Here is a 25088-nt window from a genome sequence, read left to right as displayed (position 1 = left end):
AGAGCAAAACCAAGCAACAATATACAACGAAACAACAAAACAATGACAACAGAACAAAACACAACAAGAAAGAAAAGCTTGTAGTTAGTTCAAGGACTGTTTGTTGGCCTTTAGGAGTGTTTTCCAGTCCAGTCTGTTGAGGCACCAGGTAGCCCTGGCCCCAAAGTCTACCTTCAGCCTTCCCTGGGGACCTTGCTGCTCCATTCCCTTTGCTGTTCTGTTGCACCCCCTTAGTGTTTTGCCTCGGTGTGGCGGGATCAGATTAGCTGCAATTCCCACACTGTGTCTCCTGTGGTGTCCCCTGTAGGGCTATGGATCAATGAGGGACATCATGTCTCATAGTGGGGCCGGCCATGTGGTCCTCTCTGTGGACTGGCGCTCTAATTGGGCACATCGTCCCCCCGGCCTGGTGGGCATGGATTTATTTTTTATGATAGCCTTCCTAGTAGATATGACGTGGCATCTCCCAGTAGTATAATGGCTACGAGCTCAGCTGCTAACTGGGAGACTGGTACTCCAAACCCACCCTTGACTTTGGATGAGAAAAGAGCTGGCCGTCCACTCTTGTATCTAGAACCCGGTGGAACAGGAACCGACAGGGTCACATAGTAATGCTGTTGTAAACATTGTGTGCAAGTCTTGGGAGAGAATTATTTTTTATTTCTTTTGGATGGATCCCTAGGAGGTAATTGCTGGTATTGTATGATATCTGTAGCTGAACTGTTTCCTTAGGTGGCTGTTCTGTGTTACATTACAAAGTCTTAATTTGAGTGTGTTGGTATCTTATTGTTCTGTTTGCATTTCCTCAGTAGCTGAAGATGTTGACTATCATATAATGTGGTCATTTGCCATTCTTTGGTGAAGACTCCATACAAATTTTTACCCATTTCTTGCCCATTGGTTGTCTTCCATTTTAAGAATTTGTTTTATATATTGCAACTTCATTCCTTTGCTAGATGTATTTGCAAAACATTTGCCCTAACTGGTGGCTTGTTTTTTCACTCTCTTAAAAGTCTTTCGAAGAAGAGAGGCTTTTACTTTTGATCAAGTTCTGTACATTGCTCGCTCACTTTGTTTTGTTTTTTCCTCTAAGAAATCTTGTTCTACCTGCAGGTGTAGGTTTTATCTCCCTCTCGTCATTAAAGTTTTAATATAATGTTTGCCCTTTCTCTTTCTTCCTGAACCAGGATTTTGACTTAATTTGATCTACCTTTGACTTACCATTTAACTTTTATTATAATTTGTTTTGTCTTTAGCTGTTGTTTAAAGCTCTAACTTCTGTTTCTGGTTAAAGTTCTTACCTTTTTCTTAATGTAATCATTGTGGTACATTAAGTAGGTTGGTGGGAGCATTTACTTAATAGGTAAACTAAGATTTAGTTGAAACAATAGTAAAAAGCACCTGGAGTGTGTGGTCCCAGCGGTCGATGTCCGAACAGCCGTGTGTTGGAAGAAAAGTGAAATGTTTGGGTCACATCTTTGTTTTTCAGGTTGCTGGAGGAGCCAATTTGAGTCAGATTGCAGAAGCACTGAGCAGATATCGGAACAGGGCGTGTTTCATGAAGGAAGCCCTGTACAGACTCTTCACAGAGACCTTTTCAATGCAGATAACCATGCCTGCTATTTTAAAGGTAACTGCACCGCACTACCATTGACTTGGGTCAGTTAAAAGTTATTTACCAAACACATTGTATGCAATCACTTACAAGCCATCGTCTATAGTGAGGCCAAGTCTCCGCTTGGAGAAAGAAAACGAGCATTGGGCTTGACTGCCAAGTCTATAAACATGTGAATCTACCCTGACCTACTGTATATACTCTTCTATAAGCCGAGTTTTTCAGCACATTTTCTTAAGCCGTTTTTGTGGTGAAATTAGGTGCCTCGGCCATTATTCGGGTCGGCTTATACTCGAGTGTATATGGTAAATTGAATCAGGAAGTTTAGAAGCTTTGGCTTGAGGAAGGAGCTCTGAGACCTTTGCAGTAGTAGTGTTGCTGACCCCGTGTGGCAGAGGAGAAATGCGCCCACAGGTTACGTAGGCTGTAATCTTCAGGGTGGCAGATCGCAGATCCCAGCTCCCCTGGGATTGCTGGCTGAGTTAGCGCCACCAGCTTTAGGGTTGGTCATAGGACGCACTTCACCATGGTGTCACCAAGACTCCTTTTCCTTAAAAGAAGACTTCATACTTTATTAGCCCGAATTTGCACTGTCCCCACCGTTATTTATTTATTCGTTTCATCACTCTTAAAGCCCAACATTTGAAAACATTTAAAAGGAAGCAGCAACACTGGCCCCCATAGAAATAGAACCAGACCCCCAAAACTGAGGAGCCCTAATCTATCTTAGAAAGTACTTTGTGAATAAAATACAATGTACAAATGTTGATACAGCCAAATTTTTGCTTAAGGGGGCATACGTGTTTTTTTTCCTAATTTAAAATCTGTGCTATTATATGACATGTAATTAGAACCATGTTCACATTCATAGGATTCTGAATTTCACTTTTATTTTTCTAAGCAAGTTTAATTTTGAATGTGCACCACTTTATTTGGCATTTATTAAAGCCTTATAAAAGTCATGCACAATGTATTTAAAATTTTGTACAATAAATTAACATGAAAAGACGGAACATTATTCAGGGGTGTTAAAATTTTAGGCATTAGAATTTTACAAAGCTGATTTTGGTTTATAAGTGTAAGGATGAGTTTGTTTTCATTGTAATTGGAAATATTAAGTATTTGGGGAAATTAATTTTTGAGATTTTTGTAAGTCTTTAAAATACTATTTCTGTAGCACAAAAGATGATTATTTATTTGAAAGCAAAGCTTCCTATTTATGGGTTCTGTATTTGAGGGTTCTGAATCAGCAGATTCAAGTAACCTCAAAGAGGAAATACTGGAGGGGACTTAGGGGGGGGGCGGGAATTACATGGTCAGAGTAAGGGTATGAAGTGCTATTTCCACTATATTAGATATTGTAAGTAATTTAGAGATCTGGAGTGTACCTACTAAGGCCATTTCATGTAAATGGCTTGAGCATTTGTGGATTTGGGCATGGGAGCTGGGTTTGGGTAAGAGCCAGCTACTCCTGCTGCCCCAGGTATTGAGACACGGCCGTGCAGTCCGAAGAACTCTGGGCACTTGTTTCTCATAGGTAATAACGTGTCCATCTAAGACCGTGGAAACGATAGTTCTTTTTGGTTTTGCACCCCTAAATTGCAGATGATGGCAATCCAGTAAGACCCCACAGGCAATTTCCCACAGTGATACAGGGGGAAATTGCCTTCCAGAGCAGAATTATATTCTAGGGCTGTCCCTAGGCTCCATGAGAAATTCAGCCACCAACCTGAGGGCTCTGGTCTCTTCAACTCTAGGTTCATACAGGTATCAGTAGACTTCTTTCTGAGATGGGTGGTGGCTGCTGCCACCCTGCGCCCTCTCACAGCTGTTCCCAGGTTGGACCCACTGTTTAGTCCACTTCCTCGCAGGCCTTCCTCTCTTTCACGCTCCCTTTGCTTTACCAAGCCCAGTGCCCTCTCCAGAGACCGGTCTCTCCTGACAGCATGTCCAAAGTAAGGAAGACAGCGTCTCCCCTTCCTTGCCTCTAAGGAGTACTCTGGCCATCCTTCTTTTGATCTTGACTGCTGCAGGAGGACTTACATTCGTTGTAATCTATACTGAAGACTACAATCCTTGATCTTCATCAGCAAGTGCCTGAAGTATTCCTTACTTTCAGCAAGCCAGGTTATGTCATGTGCATATCACAGGCATGTGTTCCCCAATCCTGATGCTACCTTCTTCATATAATCCAGCTTCTTCGATGATTTGCTGAACACACAGACTGAATCTGTATGGTGAGAGGGCCCAGCCCTGTCACACCCTCTCCTGATGGTAAACTAGGATGTATTCACTGGCTCTAGTCGTACCTCTTGATCCATGTTCCAGCTCCACCGTGGCACAGGGAAGTACTGTAGAGTTACTATTCTTCCCAAGATCATCTGTAGTTGGTTATGATTCAGTTACATGCCTGGGCACTCTCAGTAAAATAGACGTAAACATCTTTCTGTTATTCTCTGCTTTTAGCCCAGATCCATCTGACAGCAGCAGTGATATCTCTGATTCCACATTCTCTTCTGAACCTCTGGCAGCTCCCTGTTAGTGTACTGCTGCAACACTTGATGGATGATCTTCAGCAAAATTTTACTTGCATATGATATGAATGATATTGCCCTATAATTTGAGCATTCTTTGGGGCCACTCTTCTTTGGAATGGATACAAATATGGATCTCTTAAGTCTTCCAGATTTCCTGACATAGACAAGTAAATGTTTCCAGTGCTTCATCAGCTTGTTGGAACAATTCACTTGGTATTCCATCAATTCCTGGAGCTTTGTTTTTGGCTAATGCTTTCAGTGTGGCTTGAATTTCTTCCTTCAACACCCTGACTCTTACTAATATGCTACATCTTGAAATAGTGTAATGTTGACTAGTTTTCTTTAGTACACTGACTGTAGTCTTTCCATCTTCTTTTGATGCTTCCTGCATCTTCCACTGTTTTGCCCATAGAATCTTTCAGTATTGCAGCTCAAGTCTTGAATATTTTCTTGAATTCTTTCCAATTTCAGATATGCCGAGTGTGTTTTTCCCTTTTGGTTTCCTAATTCTAGGTCTTTGTACATTTCATTGTAACATTTTACTTTGTCTTCTGAGCTGCCCTTTGCAATGTTCTATTCAAGTTTTTGACATTTCTTCCATTTGCTTTAGCTGCTCTACAAGTAAGAGTAAGTTTCGGAGTCTCTTGGCGTCCTCTCTGTGTAGGGGAAACCAGCCCCTCACACTGTCGTCAGTCCAGTGAACGCAATTGAACAGTTAAAATATGTAAAGATTATAGTACAGTCATAAAGAATAAGAGGAAAGAAAGTAAAATGAGTCAGACACATTTCATGGTAGCATGCTCCCCTCAGCCCTTCTTGGTGGTCCACATGGGGATGTGGGAGGAGAGATGGGCAGGAGAGAAGAATTTATTTCTAACCAAGGCTTATATATCATTGGGGCCGTGATTACAGGTAAACACACACACACACACACACATACACACACACAGAGGAAGGGGCTGTACAATAGGTATACGATTGACAGGAAGGGGATGAGCTAGGGGTGTACATGCAGTAGGAAGGGGAGGGATTAGGGGTATAGATGTGACAAGATGGGTGGACCCTAGACTCAATATGGCAGCCTAACCTTGGTCACCCGTGAGTGGGCTTGACCTCCCTGGGCTCTCCTTATGGGAAGTAATCTATTATCCTTATCAGCACGTAGTAGGCCTTACTTAGGGTGGGACAGACTATATAGTCTGATTGCTCTAGATGGCTGATAACCATTAGGGAGAATAACCTCTGACTTACTTTCATTGACCTCCAAGCGTACGTTTGGCATATATTTAGGGGAGACAACTTGGGAGAAATCCTACAACTCTGCTCTTTTCTTCCTTTGCTGTCTTTTTTTTTTTTTCATTTATGGTTTTATTTAGCACAAAGTTTTCAGATGGGCCATCTACTCATTTTCTTCGCTGCGCAGCCTGGCATTGGGATTTGTGACTCTGATGGCCAGCTGGGCTGCTCTTTCTACAGTGGCTTTGCGATTCTTGGAGGAAACGTCGTGAGCAATCTCTGCACAGTAAGACTTGGTACACATCAGCAGCACTTCCAGCTCCTTGACGTTGTGGACCAGGAACTTGCCGAAGCCACTGGGCAGCATGTGCTTGGTTTTGTTGTTGCTCCTGTAACCAATGTTGGGCATCAAGAGCTGGCCTTTGAATCTTCTGCACACCCTGTTGTCAGTGCCTCTGGGCTTGCGCCAGTTGCGCTTCATCTGGACAGCGATGGGATTGGTGCCGGATGAGCTTCTTGGTCCTCTTTTTACAACTTTAGGCTTCACCAAGGGTCTGAGGGAGACCATGATGCCGGTGGGAGATGGCTGCCTCCTCTGTAGGCAGCCCCGAAGAAGAGAGTCTTTGCTGTCTCTTGAATGACCTTTTTGCTTTCTTTGTGAATGCTGTTCTCGGTGCCCTCGCACAGCACATGAGTGTTCAGTGCATCAGATCTGGTCTGGAGCTGCTTTCAGAATTCAGGAGGGACAGACTCCAGGTGGTTTTTTGGCACCCATGGACTTGTTTTCATTTCCTTCAGTTCTAATGAACAATTCTGTTCCACTTGGTGCCCTAACCTAGTTCTGTCTACTTATAGCTTGTTGCTTCTCCATCGTCTCTTCCCACCGATGGAGACAATTTGTGTTTTGTGTGTTCTCTCTGGAGATAGTCACCCTCCCTTTGTGTTGTTGAAAAAGTATTTGCTATGAACAAGTCATTGGTCTTGAAAACTTCTATCCTACATCTCCAGCTTTGTTTCTATCAAGACTGTATTTTCCGGTTACTGTTCCTTCCTCTTTGTTTCTGACTTTTGCTTTCAAATTGTTAATAATTATCAGTGCATCTTGATCACATGTTTGATCAATTTCAGACTGAAGACCTTGGTAGGATTCTTGTTTCTTCATCACTAGCTTTTCTGGTTGGAACAGAAATTGAATATTAATTGTATCGATTGGATTTCCTTCAAGGCAGAGATGTAAAATGTATCACAAACAGCATGTGATTCAAGATCGACTTTGCAGTACCCTTTTGGACAGTGAGCGCAATGACATTCCTCTGGACTGCATCATTCCTGGCATAGTAATGCTATATGGCTTTCTAATTCAAAATGACCAACGCCAGTCCATCGTAGCTCATCAATGCCTAGTATATCATTTTTTATGTTCTATTTCATTTTTGATGACGTCCAATTTACCTAAATTCATACTTTGCACATTCCAAGTTCTAATGGTTAGCCGATTTTTGCAGCTTTTCTCCTGACCTTGAGTCATGCCCCATCAGCAAGTGGAGATCCTGAAGGCTCCACTCCCATAGGCTGTATCTTCTCCTATCACCGAGGTCGACACCATGGGAGAAATCATCTCCTCCTCGGTCATATTTGGTGTGATACCCTTCGACCTGAGGAACCCACCCTTTGGCACCCTCTCCGACAGCGTTCTCCTTCTGTTCACTGGGCCTTCAGTATCTGACAATGTTTCAAGCTATGCATTAGGGTTTTAGTGGCTTCTCCCTTCTGAAGTGGGGAGGCGAGTCTTGTCTGTTTTTAGTCTGGAAGCTCTGCTGAAACGCGTTCACTTTGGGTGACCTGCAGGCATTTGAAATAATAGTGACATAGCTCCCAGCATCACAGCAACACACAAGTACTGGTCTGAGACGGGTAGGAGTGATTATCTTTGTGGGCCACAGTGTCCTTGAATGTGACTCTGGGAGGGGACTGTGAGTTATGTGTGGTCTTGATGTTCCTTTGTCTTCTCCTTGTGCTCTCAGCCTTCCATAGTCTGACTTTAAATTATATCACTAATGCTATGTCTTAACACTTGCGCCACTGCCACCAAGTGGATTGTGACTCTTAGCAACCCTCAGGGCAGAGCGACTCGTCCTTGCCCCACGCCCCCCAGGTGGTTAGCAGCCTGATGTTGGACCCACACTTCAACAGGGCTCCTTTTAACCAGCTTTAAAAACCCAAACACCTGCTCTGCACCAATTAACACAAAGTGAGACGGTCACTGAAAACACGTTCGTTCATCTTCAGCTTGTGACGGTGGGAATGCGGAATCACCCGTTGGATTTGCCGGTGCAGTTCACAGCCAGCGCCTGTGCCCTCAACCTGACGCGCCAGGGGTTGGCCCGGGGGATGCCTGTCCGGCTGTTGTCGGACCTCACTGATCTGCTCTTCAAGGCCCTGAGAAATTTTCCTCATTACCAGCAGGTAACGTGAATTGAATACTCGACTTCACTTGTTCTCTTCCTGACAAATACGTGAGTGTCTTGCATAGTTCTGGATTGTTATCCACCTTGGGAGAGAAGCGTTAGACAAGAAGTTCATGTTTCCCATGGGGAAAGTAGGATGGGCACTGAGGTCAAAGACGTTTAGGTGACTCACAAACCTGGCAGGACCTGTTAGTGACGTTTTAGTATACCCTTAAAGACTAAATATTGGTTCATTTTTATGACTTGACATTTTTGTAAAGTTGTACTTCCTTATGTAAGTTTATCGAGCCCACTTAGCGTGGTTTTTCCTTGCTATCAGGCTATTTTAAAAATATTTTTCTGCCGATACTAGTAAACGCCTGAGACAGAATAGAGCCCAGAATACCCACATGGACATAGCAAAGGAAACCAAACCCCTTACCCTCGAGTCAGGTCCTTAGAGAGGACCGCCCCACAAGGGTGCAAAAGCTGCGTACCTGTGTGGAAACCAGCTGCCTCACCTTTCTCTCTGGGAGCAGCTGGCAGCTTCAAACTGCTGGCCTTTTGGTTGGTGGCTAAGTGCTTTAACAACTGCACCACTAGGACTCCTAAACACAACCGTGTTGCTGTTAGGTACCATCAAATCAGTTCCAACTCATAGCGACCCCACTGGGTAGCAGAATGAATCACCGCCTGGTTCTGCTCCATCCTCCCAATTGTTATATTTGAGCCCATTGTCGCGGCCTCTCTGTCCTTCCATCTCCTTGAGGGTCTTCCTTTTACTCCCTGCCCTTCTACTTTTGTCAAGCCTGGTGTCTCTTCCAGGGACTGGTCTCTCCTGATAACATGTCCAAAGTACAAGAGACCAAGTCTTGCCAGCTTCACTTCTAAGAAGCATTTTGGCTGTACTTCAAAGAGATTTATTCATTCTTTTGAGAATTTTTTGAAGCCACTTTATGAGACAACCTGGATTCTTCCAGGGTGTGGGGGAAACACTCTCTTCTTTGGATTGTTCTTTAGGCAAAGGTGAATGCCATACAGTTTATTTAATAAAGTAGGATCAAGTGAAGAATTTGGAAAGAGCCAGGTACAGAGTGTGTCCTCAAAAAAAACAAACAAACCTGTTAGCACCTTCAGATGTTAAGAACCATTACCCGTATAATCAGTATTTGTATAAATGTATAATTTGCCAAATTATTTTTCTTTATTCCCTAAAAGTTACAGAAGAATTGTCTACTCTCCTTAACTAATTCCAGGATTCTTGTGGATGTTCCATTCGACAGGCAAGTATAACTCTTTGGTAATCTGATTGGGTTGTGATCAGTATTGCTCTAGCATTATTGGCTCTTGGTCATCTCCTTAACATGGACCTGTTTAGTACTGGGGTAGGGTGTTGGGGACAGGAGTCTTCTGAACTTTTTTTTTCCTTCTGAGCTTTTTTATCAGACTCGTCTGGAATATGCTATTTCTAAACGTCTCCAGTTAGCATGACTCTAGTATAGGCTATTGGCTGTAATAACTTTGGCCATGACTTCAAGCACACTTGGATTCAAGTGTTAATCCTTCCCATGATCTTTAAGCATAAGTTTCTTCATTAGTAAAGTAGTGATTCTCAAAGAAGATTAGATATGATCATTTAAACACCATCATCTTAGATATTCTAGGGGGATTCATCTTAAGATTTTGGTAATCTTCCAGGTACATGAATTTGAAAACCTCACGGTTGCTGGAAACAGAATCATTAGCACTGGCTGACAGTGCCCCAAGCCTGTAGGCATGAGTCGGAAGCCCTGCCGCCCTTGCTGGGTCATGTGTGTGTTCGCGCACTGACTGCAAACCAAACGACTGCCTCTCGAGGAAGGGCTTCTCGCAGGTCCATCAGGTCGAAAGTAACCGTCTCTCTTCCTCGTGTTTCCCAAGTGCTCCTGATTTTCTTTACTTTCTATGTTTTTAAGTTTGCCTTTGGTTTTCATAGCTAGAGTCGCGGAAGGCCAAATGACTCTTAGCCCATACACAGTTCCGTCTGTACCCTGTCGCTGTGAGCAGAACCCGTGCTGTTTTTCAGATTTGATGCTGCCAGGTTTGTAGTGAAGTGGCTCTGTAATCACGGGAACCCCAAGATGCAAACCATGGCGGTGAGCATCACCTCGATTCTGGCCCTGCAGGTGAGTGCGTCTGCAGGCAGGCTTTCTCCTCCCCCCCGCTGTTGGACCGGCTTTCATTTGGCTTGTGCTCTTTCCTGTAGCTCTCGCCCAAACAGACTGCACAGCTGAAGGACGAACTCTTCGTGGCCATCAAGGTAGGTTGATTGCTACTTCAACAGCCTTTTTGGTTGTTAAGTGAAAGCAATTCATGAACTTAGTTTAAAAAAAATTAGTCCAGAAAACCTCTATGAAAACTATATGTATGTGGTTTTGTGACTCAGTATGTGAAACCAAAGGAAACCGTTGGTAAAACGATTTCTTCTGGCATTTACCTCCATATTTCTAAATGAAATGCTTACGCCAGGGGCCTTCAGGAAAGTTCTGCGATAATGGAATGAAAAGATCGGGTGTTCACATAGGACTTTGGAAACTGCCCACTCTCCTGCCCCCCATCCTGCAATGTCTTGATTGATCAGTGTCAGCTTTATCGGGTGACTTGCTTGCCATGATAAATATGGATTCCACTCTCCTACACAAATTACCCCCTTTACTGATCCCCATAAAATTTATGTCCTAACGTCTAATAAATCTGCACTCATATTTGCACTACAGTGAACCCTCGTTTATCGCGGTTAATCGGTTCTAGACCCTACCATGATAAATGAAATTCTGCGAAGTAGGATTCCTTATTTATAAATCAAATATTTTAGTAGTTAGAGCATAGAGGACATGAAAAAACACCCTTTAGTCACCATTACACTCGTATTACCCAATTTATTAAACGAAAAAGGGAAAATACAGTAAAACATTTTGGACATTACAATTACCATTTATTATTTATTATATTATTTATGGCATCAAGCGTGTACAGTATGAGCCAATCAGTGGTAGTAATGACAGAGCATGCGCTGTTACGCAAAAACCGCAATAGAGTGAAGCCGCGGAAGTCGAAGCGCGAAGTGGCGAGGGTTCACTGTATTATGATTATACTAATTGCTCACTAGAAAATGTACATCAGTGTTTTCCCTTGCACGTTTCTTATTTTGAGATGATGCTTGAGCTGTTTTTTCTTTTGAAATTTTGTTTATGTTTATTTTTTAACTATCCAAAAGGTAACTATTTCGTACTCTGGATCTCCAAATTTTGTGTTTTTCACACCTATCCTGCACCTCAAATTAGTACTCAGTCCCAGTTCAGAAATTCATCTGGCTACATTTACCCTTAGCATGGTGCCGGTGGACACAGAAAGCTTGTTTGTTTTTCTTTTAAGATCATTTTTATTATTATTAATTTTTTTCCTTTTTTTGTGAGTGAGACAGAGTGAGGCAGTGAATGAGTGAGAGTGAGGCAGGGAGTGAGTGAGACAGTGAATGAGGCAGTGAGTGAGAGAGTGAGAGAGTGATAGTCACGCAGTGAGTGAGTGAGTGAGGCAGTGAGAGAGTCAGGAAGTGAGTGAGTGAGAGAATCACTGAGGCACTGAGAGTGTGAGGCAATGAGTGAGTGTGAGTGAGACAGTGAGTGAGTGAGTGAGGCAGGGAGTAAATGAGACAGAGGCAGTGAGAGAGTTAGTGAATGAGACAGAGTGAGAGTGAGGCTGTGAATGAGTGAGTGAGGCAGTGAGTGAGTGACACAGTGAGAGTCAGTGAATGAGGCAGTGAGAGAGTGAGATAGTGAATGAGGCAGTGAGAGTGAGACAGTGAGTAAGTGAGGCAGTGACTGAGTGAGTGAGTGAGACAGAGTGAGTGAGTGAGGCAGTGAGAGTGAGCGTGAGACGGAGTGTGAATGAGACAGTAAGAGACTGAGACAGTGAGTGAGTAAGAGTGAATCACTGACTGAGGCACTGAAAGAGTGAGGCAGTGCGTGAGTGAGTGAGGCGGTGAGGCAGTGAGACAGAGTGAGAGTGTGTGCGGCAGTGAGTGAATGAGGCAGGGAGTGAATGAGACAGTAAGAGAGTGAGGCAGTGAGTGAGAATGAGACAGTGAGATTGAAAGTGAGGCAGTGAGTAAGTGCACTGACTGAGGCACTGAAAGAGTGAGGCAGTGAGTGAGTGAGACAGTGAACGAGAGGCCGTGATTGAGTGAGAGAGAGGCGGTGAGGCAGTGAGACATAAAGTGAGAGTGAGCCACTGAGTGAGGCAGTGAGGGAGTGAGAGTCAGACAGTGAGAGTCAGTGAATGAGAGTGAGGCAGTGAGAGTGAGTCACTGAGTGAGACAGTGAGAGAGTGGGACTGAGAGTCAGCGAACGAGAAAGTGAGTGAATGAGAGAGTGAGTCTTTTATTTTATTATTAATTGAGAGTTAATACATATGTCATTTCGTAGTTTGTCATGTCAAGCAGAATCGTACATCTGCTACCACAGCCGGTTTACAGACATTCTTTTTCTTCCTGGACTCTCATGGATCATCTCCCTTTTCAACCCCACCCCCACTATACCACCCCCCACCCCACCCCCAACACCCTTATGCTATTTGCTGTCCCTGTGGGTTCATGAGTCCTGAGTTTCATATACCAGAAAATCATTGAACACAGCTTCCAGAGGCCGACCTCCGATGACATGACCCCTGAGAGAGAGACACCCTAATTGAACGAACAAAGCAAAGACACAGAAAATGGTAAAAACCAGGTCAGGCTCAACGTGCATCAGAGCGGGATCACTGACAAAATGTTAACTGTTGAAGTCATATTTATGCCTTTGTTCTTTCCTCATCTCTCCAATGCCCTCTGCTTAGTAGCCCCTTCCTCGCCTCCCTCAGTTGTGCATAGAGGGAGTTCACAGGAGGCACTTCCCTAGGGAGTTCCGCAAATGGATCTTGGGCTCCCACTGTCACCCCTAGCCTTTTCCAAACCGGATTCTCACAATTTAGACTCTGATGCTAATCCCTCCTTTGATTTCAGGTTATTGGACTTAAAACCTTCGGTACTGATGATGGTGAGCTTTTTCCATGTGGACTTGGTTGAGCTGTTTTCTTTTTAATCATTTTAGTGGGGGCTCATACAACTCATCACAATCCATACATACATCAATTGTGTAAAGCACATTTGTACATTCGTTGCCTTCATCATTCTCAAAACATTTGCTTTCCACTTAAGCTCCTGGCATCAGGTCCTCATTATTTCCCCCTCCCTCCCCGCTCCGCCCTCCCTCATGAACCCTTGATAATTTATAAATTATTATTTTGTCATATCTTGCACTGTTGACATCTTCCTTCACCCACTTTCCTGTTGTCCATCCACTAGGGAGGAGGTTATATGGAGATCCTTGTAATCGGTTCCCCCTTTCCAACCCACCCTCCTTTCACCCTCCCGGTATCGCCACTCACACCACTGGTCTGGAAGGGATCAACCGCCCTGGATTCCCTGTGTTTCCAGTTCCTATCTGTACCAGTATACATCCTCTGGTCTAGCCAGATTTGTAAGGTAGACTTGGGATCATGATAGTGTGGGGGGAGGGGAGAGGAAGGAAGCATTTAGGAACTAGAGGAAAGTTGTATGTTTCATCTTTGCTACACTGCACCCTGACTGGCTTGTCTCCTCCCCATGACCCTTCCGCAAGGGGATGTCCAGTTGCCCACAGATGGGCCACAGGCCCACACTCCGCACTCCCCTTCATTCACAATGATAAGACTTTTTGTTCTTTGATGCCTGATAACTCATCTCCGACACCTCGTGATCATATAGGCTGGTGTCCTTCTTCCATGTGGGCTTTGTTGCTTCTGAGGTAGATGGCCGCTTGTTTACCTTCAAGCCTTTTAAGACCCAAGACGCTATTATCTTTTGATAGCCGGGCACCATCGGCCTTTATCACCACATTTGTTTATGCACCCATTTGTCTTCAGCGATCATATGGGGAGGTGAGCACACAATATGATTTTTTGTTCTTTGATGCCTGGTTACTGATCCCTTCAGCACCTCATGTTCATACAGTCTGCTGTGCTTCTTCCATGTGGACTTTGTTGCTTCTGAGCTAGATGGCTGCTTGTTTCCCTTCAAGCCTTAAGACCCCAGACGCTATATCTTTTGATCACATTTGCTTATGCACCTGCTTTGTCCTCAGCCATCGTGTCGGGAAGGTGAGCATCATGGAATGCCAGGTTAATAGAACAGAGTGTTCTTGCATTGAGGGACTACATGTGGAGGCCCAATGTCCATCTGCTACCTTAATACTAAACATAAATATATGCGCACAGATCTATTTCCCCATCATTATATATAAATTTATTTACAAATGTACATGCCTGTATTTAGACCTCTATAAATGCCCTTTGCCTCCTAGCTCTTTCCTCTATTTCCTTTGACTTTCCTCTTGTCCCACTATCATGCTCAGCCTTCATTTGGGTTTCAGTAATTCCTCTCAGTTACATTACCCTTGATCACGCCCTACAAGGCCTCCTATATCCTCCTCACCACCGATTTGGATCACTTGTTCCCTTGTCCCTGGGTTTATTAACACCACTAGCTGTTTTCTTTTATCTACTTCTCAGCTCATTTTATTATACGTATCAGTGGCCTTTTATGACTTCTCTTTCGAGTTCACTTTTTCCTAATTTATAGTGTTTTTATGCTGAGGAGACAAACCATTCAGTGTGATAGGAGATGTTTATGGCATTTAAAATTTTTAGGATATTAGATTTATTGACTTATTTGCATACCTGTTTATTTTTAAATATCTCTAGGATTAATATCATACTTTTAAAATATTTCCCTACTCATTGGAGAGTCTTCCTCTTAATTCTCCATGTTTTTAAAAATATCTAACATGCCTACACATTTTCTTATTTGTTTTTTAGGAATTAAGAATTTCAGAATCTGATGAATTCATTCATAATTCAAAAAATCATTTTATTGGGACTCTTAAGAGCACTTATAACATTGCACACATCAATTGTATCAGGCATATTTGTACATATGTTGCCATCCTTTTCTAAACGTTTATTCTGTGTGAGCCCTTGGTATCAGCTGTTCCATTTTCCTTCTCTACCTCCTTCATAATTTCTTCCCACCATCTGCTCGGTTGCTTCTATAGCCTATACTGAGTACTCTGAGTGTTTTCTGCCTTCATGATAGACTACATGCCCCTACATACATGTATTTGCATGATAGTGTCGCCTTTCTCAGGAGCCCTGGTGGCACAGTGGTTAAGCACTGAGCTGCTAGCTGAAAGGCGGGCAGTCTGAACCCACTAAGTAGTGGGTTTCCACAAAGATTTCCGGCATTGGAAACCCTGGGGAAAGTGCCGCTCTGCTCTCCAGGTCCCTGTGAGTAGAATCGGCTCCGTGGGCTGCACTTGCTTCTTACTTACTAGCTTTCGTGCTTACACATGTGGGAGAGAGGTGCTTGTATAGTTAGAGCTCTCCCACAGCTCTTTGGGCAACCTCTTTTCTTTCTGCCTGAATACGAGAACCCACTGTGTCTTCTAAGACAAATTGGTTTTCTTTAGGGTTATGTTAAGTTTGTCGATCGAGTTAGAGGAATTCATACCCCATCGGGTCTTCCTAGATGCAGATGGCAACTTCATGGGTTTCATGCCCCGTAGGAGTGTCCTTTCTTCATGTTGATGCTGCTTCCACTGCTGTTTTCAGTGGGGTTTTGCAACTGTTTGTTATGCAGCCTGGCAGTGTGGGGAAGGAAAATCAAGAGTGATTTGAACATGCTGATTTCTGGGACTTCAAGTAGATTGACAACACTCAGGGCTATAGAAACAATTCTGAGGTTCCCTAGAAAGAGTATGAACTATATTGTGTAGAAATGAAAAAGGTTGGGCCTTTTAGGAGGGCCATCCAGAGGTGTGTTGGAAGAACAGGAGAGACAAAGGGAATGCCTTTCAGACGGGTCTCCAGCAAGCACTGTATTGAAAATGAAGGATTGGATTGGCCATCTCTAAGTCTTGGAGGTGAGAAGACAGGGTTAAGGCTGTCTGTAATGTTTCTTTCTGCTTAATAACTGAGGAGGATGCAAAGAGTTAGAAAGTGGAATGTCAGACCCCAGAGGGATGCGTGTGTCCAGTGCTCCTGAGGGAGAGCAGAGCTGACCACTGGATTTGGCCAGATGGATGGAAGCCTTTGGTTATCTTGATTGTATTATTTTAGTGGTGAAAGGGGGCGTCACCGGGATTGGGAAATGAGAGGCGTTAAAACGTATACAACTGTTTGTTCCTTGCGCAGGGGCCATGCTAATCTTCTCTGTATCGCTCCAATTTTAGTATGTGTGCCGCTGAAGCAAGCACAGCGCATGCAACTGTTTGATAGTTAATGTTTTAGTGAGAAGCAGAGAAATGTGCGCAGTGTGGGGCCTATGGATTTTTTTGTGTTAAAGATGTTTTAGAGTAAGGTATTTGTATGCCTACGAGAATTATTCCTAACAGGTGGCATAGACAGAATTAATTCTGGTGCCATGCTATGTGTGTCTAGAGACTGGATCTAGAGCAGAAGTAAAGAGACTGGCTTTACATGGGAGCAGTTGGGAGGTTAAGGACACTGGTTGGTAGATTTTGTTAGGAAGAGCTGGGTTCCCAGTGAAAAATGAGATGCAGCAGTCAAACGAATAAAGCAGGAAGGTGGTGATTAAAGTTTAAGAAGAGAGAATCTTGGGAGCAAATTCTTGAAGAGCGATCATAGGATTATCAGGTGTCTCAGATTCGTGGACAGAGTGATATTGACCAATGGAGTACAGACTTTTTCATCGTTCCCGTGCTTGGGAGGTGCATGGCACAGACGCTTTGCAAGTTGTGATTAAAAAAATAATAAGACTTTCATGTGTTTCCTCTTACATGTTTCCACTACCAAACACAACTCTTCCCTTTGTCTCTGACCTGACTTCTCACAGAAGTTGCTAGTGAACTATTCTGGGTAAATGAGTGACAGAGTAGCTGCCACGTACTTGGTGATGAGCGTTATTACCGCACATCAAGAGCTGGATGAGTGCTCATTAAATATTTGTTTTGTTGTCAGGTGTTATTGTTGTTGGGTGTCATGGAGCTGGTTCCGACGCATAGCGACCGTATGCACAGCAGAACAGAACACTGCCTGGTCCTGAGCTGCCCTCATAATTGGTCTTATGCTTCCATCCATTCTTGCAGCCAGGTGTCGGTCCATCTTGTCCAGGGCCTTCCTCTTTTCACTGCCCCTCCACTTTGCCAAGCATGACATCCTTCTCCAGGGACCGGTCTCCTGACAACGTCGCCGAAGTATTAAGACGGAATGTCGCATCTTTATCTTCAGGGAGTGTTTTAGTCTAGGTACTTTGGAGAAACAAATCCACGGCGACTCACGTATAAGAGAGAGTTTTATGTAAAGAAAGTGTGCATCAAGAAAACATCCCAACCCAATGCTGCCCAAGCCCACAAGTCCAACATTAACCCATTAACCCAACACCAGTCCACAAAGTCCTCCACCTCACAAAACAGAGGCAATGATACCGACTGCAGGAGGAAAGCTGAATCAATGAAGGAACAAGCATCTCAGCACTAGCAGGGGTCTCCACACGGCTGCTCCAGCACCCAGGGCTGCATCGGGATAGGTCCATGTGGCTTCTCCTTGGGGATGTCTTGTAGGACGTCAATCTTGCAAGCTGAAGCAGGGAGCTGCTAAGGCAGCTGCATCCTGGTGTGACCATCACAAAACAAGAGACCCGAGAACTAGAAAGGCGAGGCTTCACCACCCATTTATCCCTCCGCCTTTCAACCAGCACCACATGTGATTATTGGCCAGGCTGGCACAATTAACTAACTCAGGGAGTATTCTGGCTGTTTTTCTGTAAGACAGACTTGCTTGTCCTTTTGGCAATCCATGCTACTTTCGTATCCTTTTCCAGCCCCACCATGCACATGCAGCGTCTTCCTCAGTCTCTGTCTTCACACGCATGTGAGGCGTCAGGTACCCCATAGTCCTCAGAGTAACAGCCATGCTTTCCAAGACTGTTCTTATTAAAAAATCACTTTATTGGGGGCTCGTATACCTCTTATCACAATCCATTCATATATCCATTGTGTCAAGCACATTTGTGCATTTGTTGCCATCATCATTCTCAAAACATTGTGTTCTACTTAAGCCCCTGGTATCAGCTCCTCAATTTTTCTCCCTCCTTCTCTCCCTCACGAGTCCTTGATCATTTATAAATTATTACTAATTTTTCATGTCTTACTTTCCGATGTCTCCCTTTACCCACTTTCCTGTTGTCCGTCCCCCAGGGGAGGGGGTTATATGTAAATCATTGTGATCGGTTTCCCCTTTCCCTCCTGGTTTGGCTACCTGAGGGGTTTATCTGTCCTGGATTCCCTGTGTATCCAGTTCCTATCTGTACCAGTGTGCATGCTCTGGTCTAGCCATATTTGTAAGCTAGAATTGGGATCATGATAGTGGGGGCGGAGGAAGCATTAAAGAACTAGAGGAAAGTTGTATGTTTCATCATTGCTACACTGCACCCTGACTGGCTCGTCTCCTCCCCACGACCCTTCTTTAAGGGGATGTCCAGTTGCCTACAGATGCCTTTCAACACTTTCAAGAGGTCTTGTGCAGCAGCTTTACCCAATGCACAGTATGTTTTTCACTCACGACTGCTGCTTCCGTGAGCATTGATTGTGGAGCCAAGCAAGATGAACTCCTTGACAGCTTCACTCTTCATCTATCGAGATGTGCAGGTCCAGTTGTGAGGATTCTGGTCTTCTTTACTTTGGGTTGTAATTCATACTGAAGGCTCTAAGAGTATGTAATTTTGATAAAAACCGTAAGAGGTAAGTTGTAAGATTCATTTTTCAAAAGAAAATGTCTCACACAATTAGGGAGTGTGGAGCTTAGGCTTAGGACCTAGTGCTGACTTAAAGCTCTCGGAAGCTGTTGGTTATTGTGTATTGCTGTGAAGTGTCAGTTACCACAGCACCTAACTCTCTTTTGCTGTGCTTTTTAGGAACTTCTAGCAATAGTGAAACAGAAGATAACTGAGAATTTAGATGATGCCACCCTCTTGTTTACTTTGAAAGCACTTTGGAACCTCACGGATGACTGTCCAGCCATCTGCAAGCACTTTATTAAAAATGAAGGCTTGGCCATCTTCATTCAAGTTTTGGAGGTGAAAAGACAGGATGACGTGTTTATGTAAACTGTGTTTCTTTGTGAGAAACTAACTCACTTGTGTATTCTTTTGGCAGACATTTTCAGAGTCGGCAATACAAAGCAAAGTTCTTGGCCTTTTGGTAAGGTGAATTGTTTTGAGTTTTAATAACTTAAAATTAAAAAGAAAATGGCGTATATTTTGGTAGTACCGACTGAGTGTGTTGTAAGCAGTTGATTGCCATGCATTAGCTTGTTGACTCTTCGTAATATTCCTATAAAGCAAATACCTTTATATTTCATTCATCGATTGCTGTGAACAAACTACAACTAATGGCTTAAAACAACATCTTTTTGACGTTTACTCATGGTACTGTGGGTCAGCTGCTTAGTCTACACTCCCTCGTACAGTTCGTCTTCAGCTGGTCTCACCTGTAGTTAATTACTCACGTAGCTTTGGTCATCTGGCTGGATGGCCCAAGATGTTGCACCTCGTACTTAGTTGTTGACCGAGATTTTTGTGGTGATTTCACGGCAGCAATAGAGTGCAAGCCCACTGCACACGTGCTGCTTTAACCTCTCCTTAGGCCACATATGCCGAAATCACATTGGCCAAAGCAAGTGGCTTGCTTCTACTGGGGTGAAGGATCTGGAGAAACAGTCCACTCCTTGATGGTAAAGACATCAAAAGTCACACTGCTAAGGGACGTGGCACGTTGGGTTCTCTGATACAGAATCTGAGGAAGGGACTTGGCCAGGAACCTGAGTCACCCCGGTAGTATGCCAAAATTTGAATTCAAACCAAGGCAATCTGGCTCTAGAGCTTCTGACATTAACCACTTCGCCATACTTCTTTAGTACCCTTCTGTGCTGCCTATCCAGGTCGGGAATCATAACTGAGGAATATGTTTCCCAAAGATAGCAGGTATATTTTATTACTACACACACACACACACACACACACACACACACACACACACAGAATTGCTGCCAGTTGTGAGGCTGGGTGGGGACAAGAATGCATAGAATGTACTGCATTTCTGAGCTGCTCTCCTTGGGGAGGTGGCATTAGGCATGTGCATAAGGAGCTCTCTAATGTAAGAGAGCCATTGGTCAATGCGAGGAAAGAGCCCCAGAGTCCGGTGGGAGCCTTGATTCGAGATCATGAACTCCTTGGAACGGAAGCAGGGTCTGTCTTAGCGTCTTCGTAGCATATGCAGGAGATATGAATGACGTCACCAGAGAAAATGAAGGGTTAACAGAGGTAAAGGACAAAGGTCATTTTTCTCACCAAGGATGACACAGTTTAATCATTGGAGGGGCAAATACAGAATGTTTGAGAGCTAGTAACACAGAAGCGGGTGCTAATGGGGCTGTGGAGGAAACACTGGGCTGCTAACCACACAGCTTCAGGCCATCAACTGCTCCAGAGAGAAAGGTTCCCAGAAGACTCCGCTCGGAGTTGAAATTGACTAGATGGCAGTGGGTTGTACGACAGGAAAGTAGACCGATGGAGGCCTCCTCTCTGTGTGCTATACAGATACTCCTAGCTGACCTCAGGGCCCCTCACGTTTTAAGACTCGCGAGAGTCACAGAATGTTAGGGTTCCTTTTTATCCTGTTTACCCCGTCTTTTTTTTTTTTAATATATAATTTTTAAAAATTATTTTATTGGGGGCTCGTACAATGCTCATCACAATCCATACATACATCCACATCTTCCTGTAGCTCCAATCTCAGCATTTTACTCCTTGACTCGTGGAAAGATACAACTCACATCAAAGTGGTTTCTGCAGAGCCGACAGGAGAAACGTTAGGGGTGTTCGCGTTTGTCTCCTGGCAGCTTTAAAGCCGAGAGCACACTGCTGGCTCGGGGTAGTGCTGGTCTGGGGAGAACCACGAGGGGTGGATCTCAAACAGCAGTTTCAGCTGACTCTTCTGTGTCCTCCACACCCCTTTCAGCATACTAACTGGCTGTTCGTTCCTAAAGAAGGAGCACCGACTGGCCTTGCACTTGAAGAAATACGGAATGAAATCCTAGTTTGTCTCTTAACTGGGACTCTCTCTAGCCTCCTCAACCAACCCAAAGCCAAACCCACTGCCATCGAACCAATTCTGACTCCTAGTCACTCTCCATGGCAGAGTGTAACTGCTCCTAAGACTAAATCTGTGTGAGGGCGGATAGCCTCGTCTTTCTGGCACGGAGCAGCGGGTGGGTGTGAGCTACCAACCTCGCAGTCAGCAGCCCAGTGCAGTCCATTGTGCCACCTGGATTCCGGGAACCTCACTTAATCTCTGTGGGGTAGCTTTTGTTTGGCGTACCTGTCCTGCTTGTCAGCATGCTAGAGAGAGACACACACACATACACCTTTGCTTTCAACCGATGGAATGGGGCAAAGGTGCTGGCATACCTGTCCTGCTAGTGGGCATGCTAGAGAGACTGCCTCCCTAGCTTTGAAGAAGCAAGCTGCCAGTAAAGCCAGAGGCTGGGGAAGCCTACTTGGCAAAGAACTGAGCTGTCTGTGGGAGCTATGGGTGACCTCCAATGAAAACACTAACGCCCTGCGTCCTACAGCCTCACAGAAGTGGGGACCACCCAATAGGGTGAGTAAGCTTGGAAGCTTATCCTCCCCCCGTCAAGGCTGCTGAATAAATGCAGCCTGGCTGACCCTTTGTTTCTTTAGGAGTTCTCGGAGCAGAGGACTTTGCCCAGCCAACGTGCAATAATAAATATGTTGTTTTAAGCCATTAAGTTTGTGGTAATTTATTACACAACATAGAATACTGATACAATCTGTATAATAAAATACTGCCTGCCTTTCCATTTTTTGCTAAGATTTCAATAAAATGTAGCATATAGTAGGCCCCAGTAGTAACACTAAGCATTTGGGTTGTAATGCTACCTGTTATTAGCAGGGTGGGGCGTAGCAAGTAGGTCCACCTGAGTGTCACAGAAGTTTCTTAAGGATTAAGTGAGGAAAGGTATATATAAAGCCCCTTTTGCCTTATCTAGTACTTCTTAGTAAGTGCTTATCCAATCATTTGTTACTAGTGGTGGTGACCATTATCCAAGGCGGGATTGTAGGTATGAGACTGAATTGGGATGGAGGAGGATGGGATTCAGTATTCCAAATCTGTCTGAGGGGAGCGGTGAGATGGGGAGAAGAGCCTGCTCCCAATTCTTTTCTCCTCTCCCGGACCTGGCATTCTCGGTTCCATCCTACCTGTAGAACAATGTTGCTGAAGTCAAAGAGCTCTCTTCTGAGATGGTGACGACAGATGTGGTGAAGCACCTCAGCAGCTTGCTCCACAGCAAGGAAATGGAGATCAGCTTCTTGGCGGCAGGCCTTATCGCCCACCTGACCTCTGTGCAGGAGCCGTGGGCGTCGGACGACCTTCAGAGGCACGCTCTTCTTCGGGATCTGGTACGGGAACGGACTCATTTATGAAACCTTCAGCGCAGCCTCTGCTAACCGAGAACTAGCGTTTCTTCTTTCTTTCTCTTAGTAAATACTTTTATTGGGGCTCGCACATCTCTTGTCATGATCCATACATCCATCAGTGTGTCAAGCACATTTGCACGTATGCCGCCATTATCATTTTCTTTTTTTCTTTTTTTAAAATTTATTTTAATTTTTATTTTTTAAACATTTTATTAGGGGCTCATACAACTGTTATCCCAATCCATACACACATCAATTGTGTAAAGCGCATTTGTACATCATTTCTCAAAACACTTTCTCTCCATTTAAACCCCCGACATTAGGTCCTCATTTTTCCCCTCCCTCCCCGCTCCCCCCTCCCACATGAGCCCTTGATAGTTTATAAATGGGTATTTTGTCATATCTTGCCCTGTCCGACTTCTCCCTTCATCCACTTTTCGGCTGTCTGTCCCCCAGGGAGGAGGTCACACACAGTTCCATGTAATCGGTTCCCTCTTTCCTACCCATTCTCCCTTTACCCTCCCTGTTTTGCCACTCACACCACTGGTCCTATAGGGCTCATCCATCCTGGATTCCCTGTATTTTCAGTTCCCATCTGTACCAGTGTACCTCCTCTGGTCTAGCCAGTCTTGCAAGATAGAATTTGAGTCATGGTAGTGGGAGCGGGGAGGAAACCTTTAGGAACTAGAGGAAGGTTGTATTTCTCATCATTGTTACATCGCACCCTGACTGGCTCATCTCCTCCCCGAGGCCATTATCATTTTCAAAGCATTCTCTTGAGCACCGAACTAGATTTTCTAGATCATAGAGTTTTAATAATAGGTGTTTGTTTTAGAAGATTAGAAAAATATAAATTAAAAAAAAAAACAAAAAACCACACGTCACTCATAACCCTACAACCTAAAGTTAACTAAGTTAACTTTTCGTCATCGTTCTCCTCCCCCCCCCCCCCTCCGTCATTTTAAAGAAGTCAGTTTTGTGTGATCTATTTCTACCCTTTTTTTCCCTCCCCACTTTGAACTCTTTAAAAAGCCCTTTCTTTTGGCATCTCCTAAATAATGTTTTGTACTGCTACTTCTTGACTTTGCATTCCTAGACGTTATCTTTTGGTTACGTTTCCTACTCTAGAAAATAATATTTCTTTTTCTTGTGTCACGTACCCACACTCTTCCATATTTTCCACTATAAATCTCCACTCATACATTCAAATATCTTCAATTCTTTCCCAGAGACTTCTCTCCCAGAACCTCATTTCTTCCATCTGGTTAGCATGTTATGTATGTCTGCTATAAAACTGTTATCCTAGGATATAGTCTTACACTCTCATCTTAGGACTTCCTTTTGCTTCTCTCGTTTTTTGCAATACATGGATTAAATTGTGAGTTAGGTGTATGTGTGTGAGAGAGGTGGGGGTGGCGGAATGCCAGCCCCTCGGCTCTGGGCTTCATGTTGGCTCTCTGTTCCTGGGTCGCAGGCCGCCCTGTCCCTGGTTTACTCTTCCTTCCTCCTGTCGCAGCGCATCCCCTAGCACTGGAGTCTCCTGGCTTCCTTCACATTTAATTGATGTAATGGCAAGACAACGAATTTTAGGTTTGGAATATTTTCCTTCAGAATTTTCAAAGTTTAAGATTTTTATCCTCGGAGTTTGAAAATCACAATGGTGTACTTTATTTTCATTTATTATATTGGATTCTTATCACTCTGGAAGGTCCATTTACTTTGTCTTGGAACTTTTGTTGCGTTTCATTTTTTGCTCCTCCATATGTCTGTGTGCGTGTTCTGCCCCTCCCTCTGTGGCGCATACCATGTCTCACTTGTTGCCCTATTTGTCTGTTGAACTTCAGCTTCCAACCTTTTCTGTCAGATTTTGCATTTCTGCTAATACATTTTTAATTTCCAGGATCAACTTATTTGTTTCCTTATCTCTTAAAGGATATTAATGAAATGCATATATTTTAAGGGTTTTTTGGTTTGGGGTCTCGTTTCCTCCCACTTTTTTTCCGTTTGTTTTTGTCTATTCATTTTATGGGGTCCGGGCACCCTTCAATATCCACTTGTATGTATGTGCACGTGTGGAGCTTGTTCATTTTGGGTTTCACGCTACAGTGTCTGTTAGCTTTTCCTCCGTGAATGTCAGTGGCATTTCCCTGGAGAAGAAACTCCTGTTCTCCTGCATGTATATGATAAGCGTGGCTTCCGATCGTGTGAAAGCCCATTAGGGAAGAGGCCGGGGTGTAGTCTCAACATTGACCCTGAAGATTTTCACTTAGTTCCCTGCCTTGTGGGGTGATGCTCCCACCACCAGTTGCTGCTGTGATTGCCCAATCTGGAAATTCTTGTTACATAGGCTCTGCACGTCTCTTAGAAACATTTTTTCAATCAATCCTATTTTCAATCCCTCATTTCCATTAGTATTTGTTGTGCCAAATTTCTAAATCTTTTGAGGAGTGTTTTAAAACTGCAGTTTTTACTTTCCCTGTGCTAAATCCTGTCTCATTTTTCCAAATGATCTGTTCTTGGTGTATTTGCCTTCTTGTTTGAAGACCATTTTTACTAGCTCCTGGCTCTCGGGAAGGAATGGAGAGAAACGCCTGGTCAGTCTCATAGACACCGGGGGGGGGGGG

At 44.0% G+C, this 25088-nt stretch overlaps 1 protein-coding gene and 1 non-coding gene across 2 annotated transcripts in view; one reads left to right on the top strand and one right to left on the bottom strand.

Moving 5' to 3' along the window:
* Positions 1 to 25088, top strand: part of ZYG11A (zyg-11 family member A, cell cycle regulator) — a 69016-nt gene that overhangs the window by 38890 nt on the left and 5038 nt on the right. Inside the window, exons 4-11 of the mRNA XM_004699659.2 lie at positions 1490 to 1630; positions 7678 to 7854; positions 9054 to 9118; positions 9901 to 10000; positions 10081 to 10134; positions 18880 to 19041; positions 19121 to 19165; positions 22252 to 22446. Coding sequence (XP_004699716.1) covers positions 1490 to 1630; positions 7678 to 7854; positions 9054 to 9118; positions 9901 to 10000; positions 10081 to 10134; positions 18880 to 19041; positions 19121 to 19165; positions 22252 to 22446 — 939 coding nt within the window. The remainder of the gene's footprint in view (positions 1 to 1489; positions 1631 to 7677; positions 7855 to 9053; positions 9119 to 9900; positions 10001 to 10080; positions 10135 to 18879; positions 19042 to 19120; positions 19166 to 22251; positions 22447 to 25088) is intronic.
* On the bottom strand, positions 16095 to 16201 carry LOC115870200. Its single transcript, XR_004046573.1, has one exon. It is a non-coding gene; the product is annotated as a U6 spliceosomal RNA (small nuclear RNA).

This window comes from Echinops telfairi, unplaced genomic scaffold, assembly GCF_000313985.2.
Source record: "Echinops telfairi isolate 266 unplaced genomic scaffold, ASM31398v2 ScPeMD7_443;HRSCAF=831, whole genome shotgun sequence".
NCBI classification, from domain to species: domain Eukaryota; kingdom Metazoa; phylum Chordata; class Mammalia; order Afrosoricida; family Tenrecidae; genus Echinops; species Echinops telfairi.
This window is presented reverse-complemented; position numbering and strand designations above follow the sequence as displayed.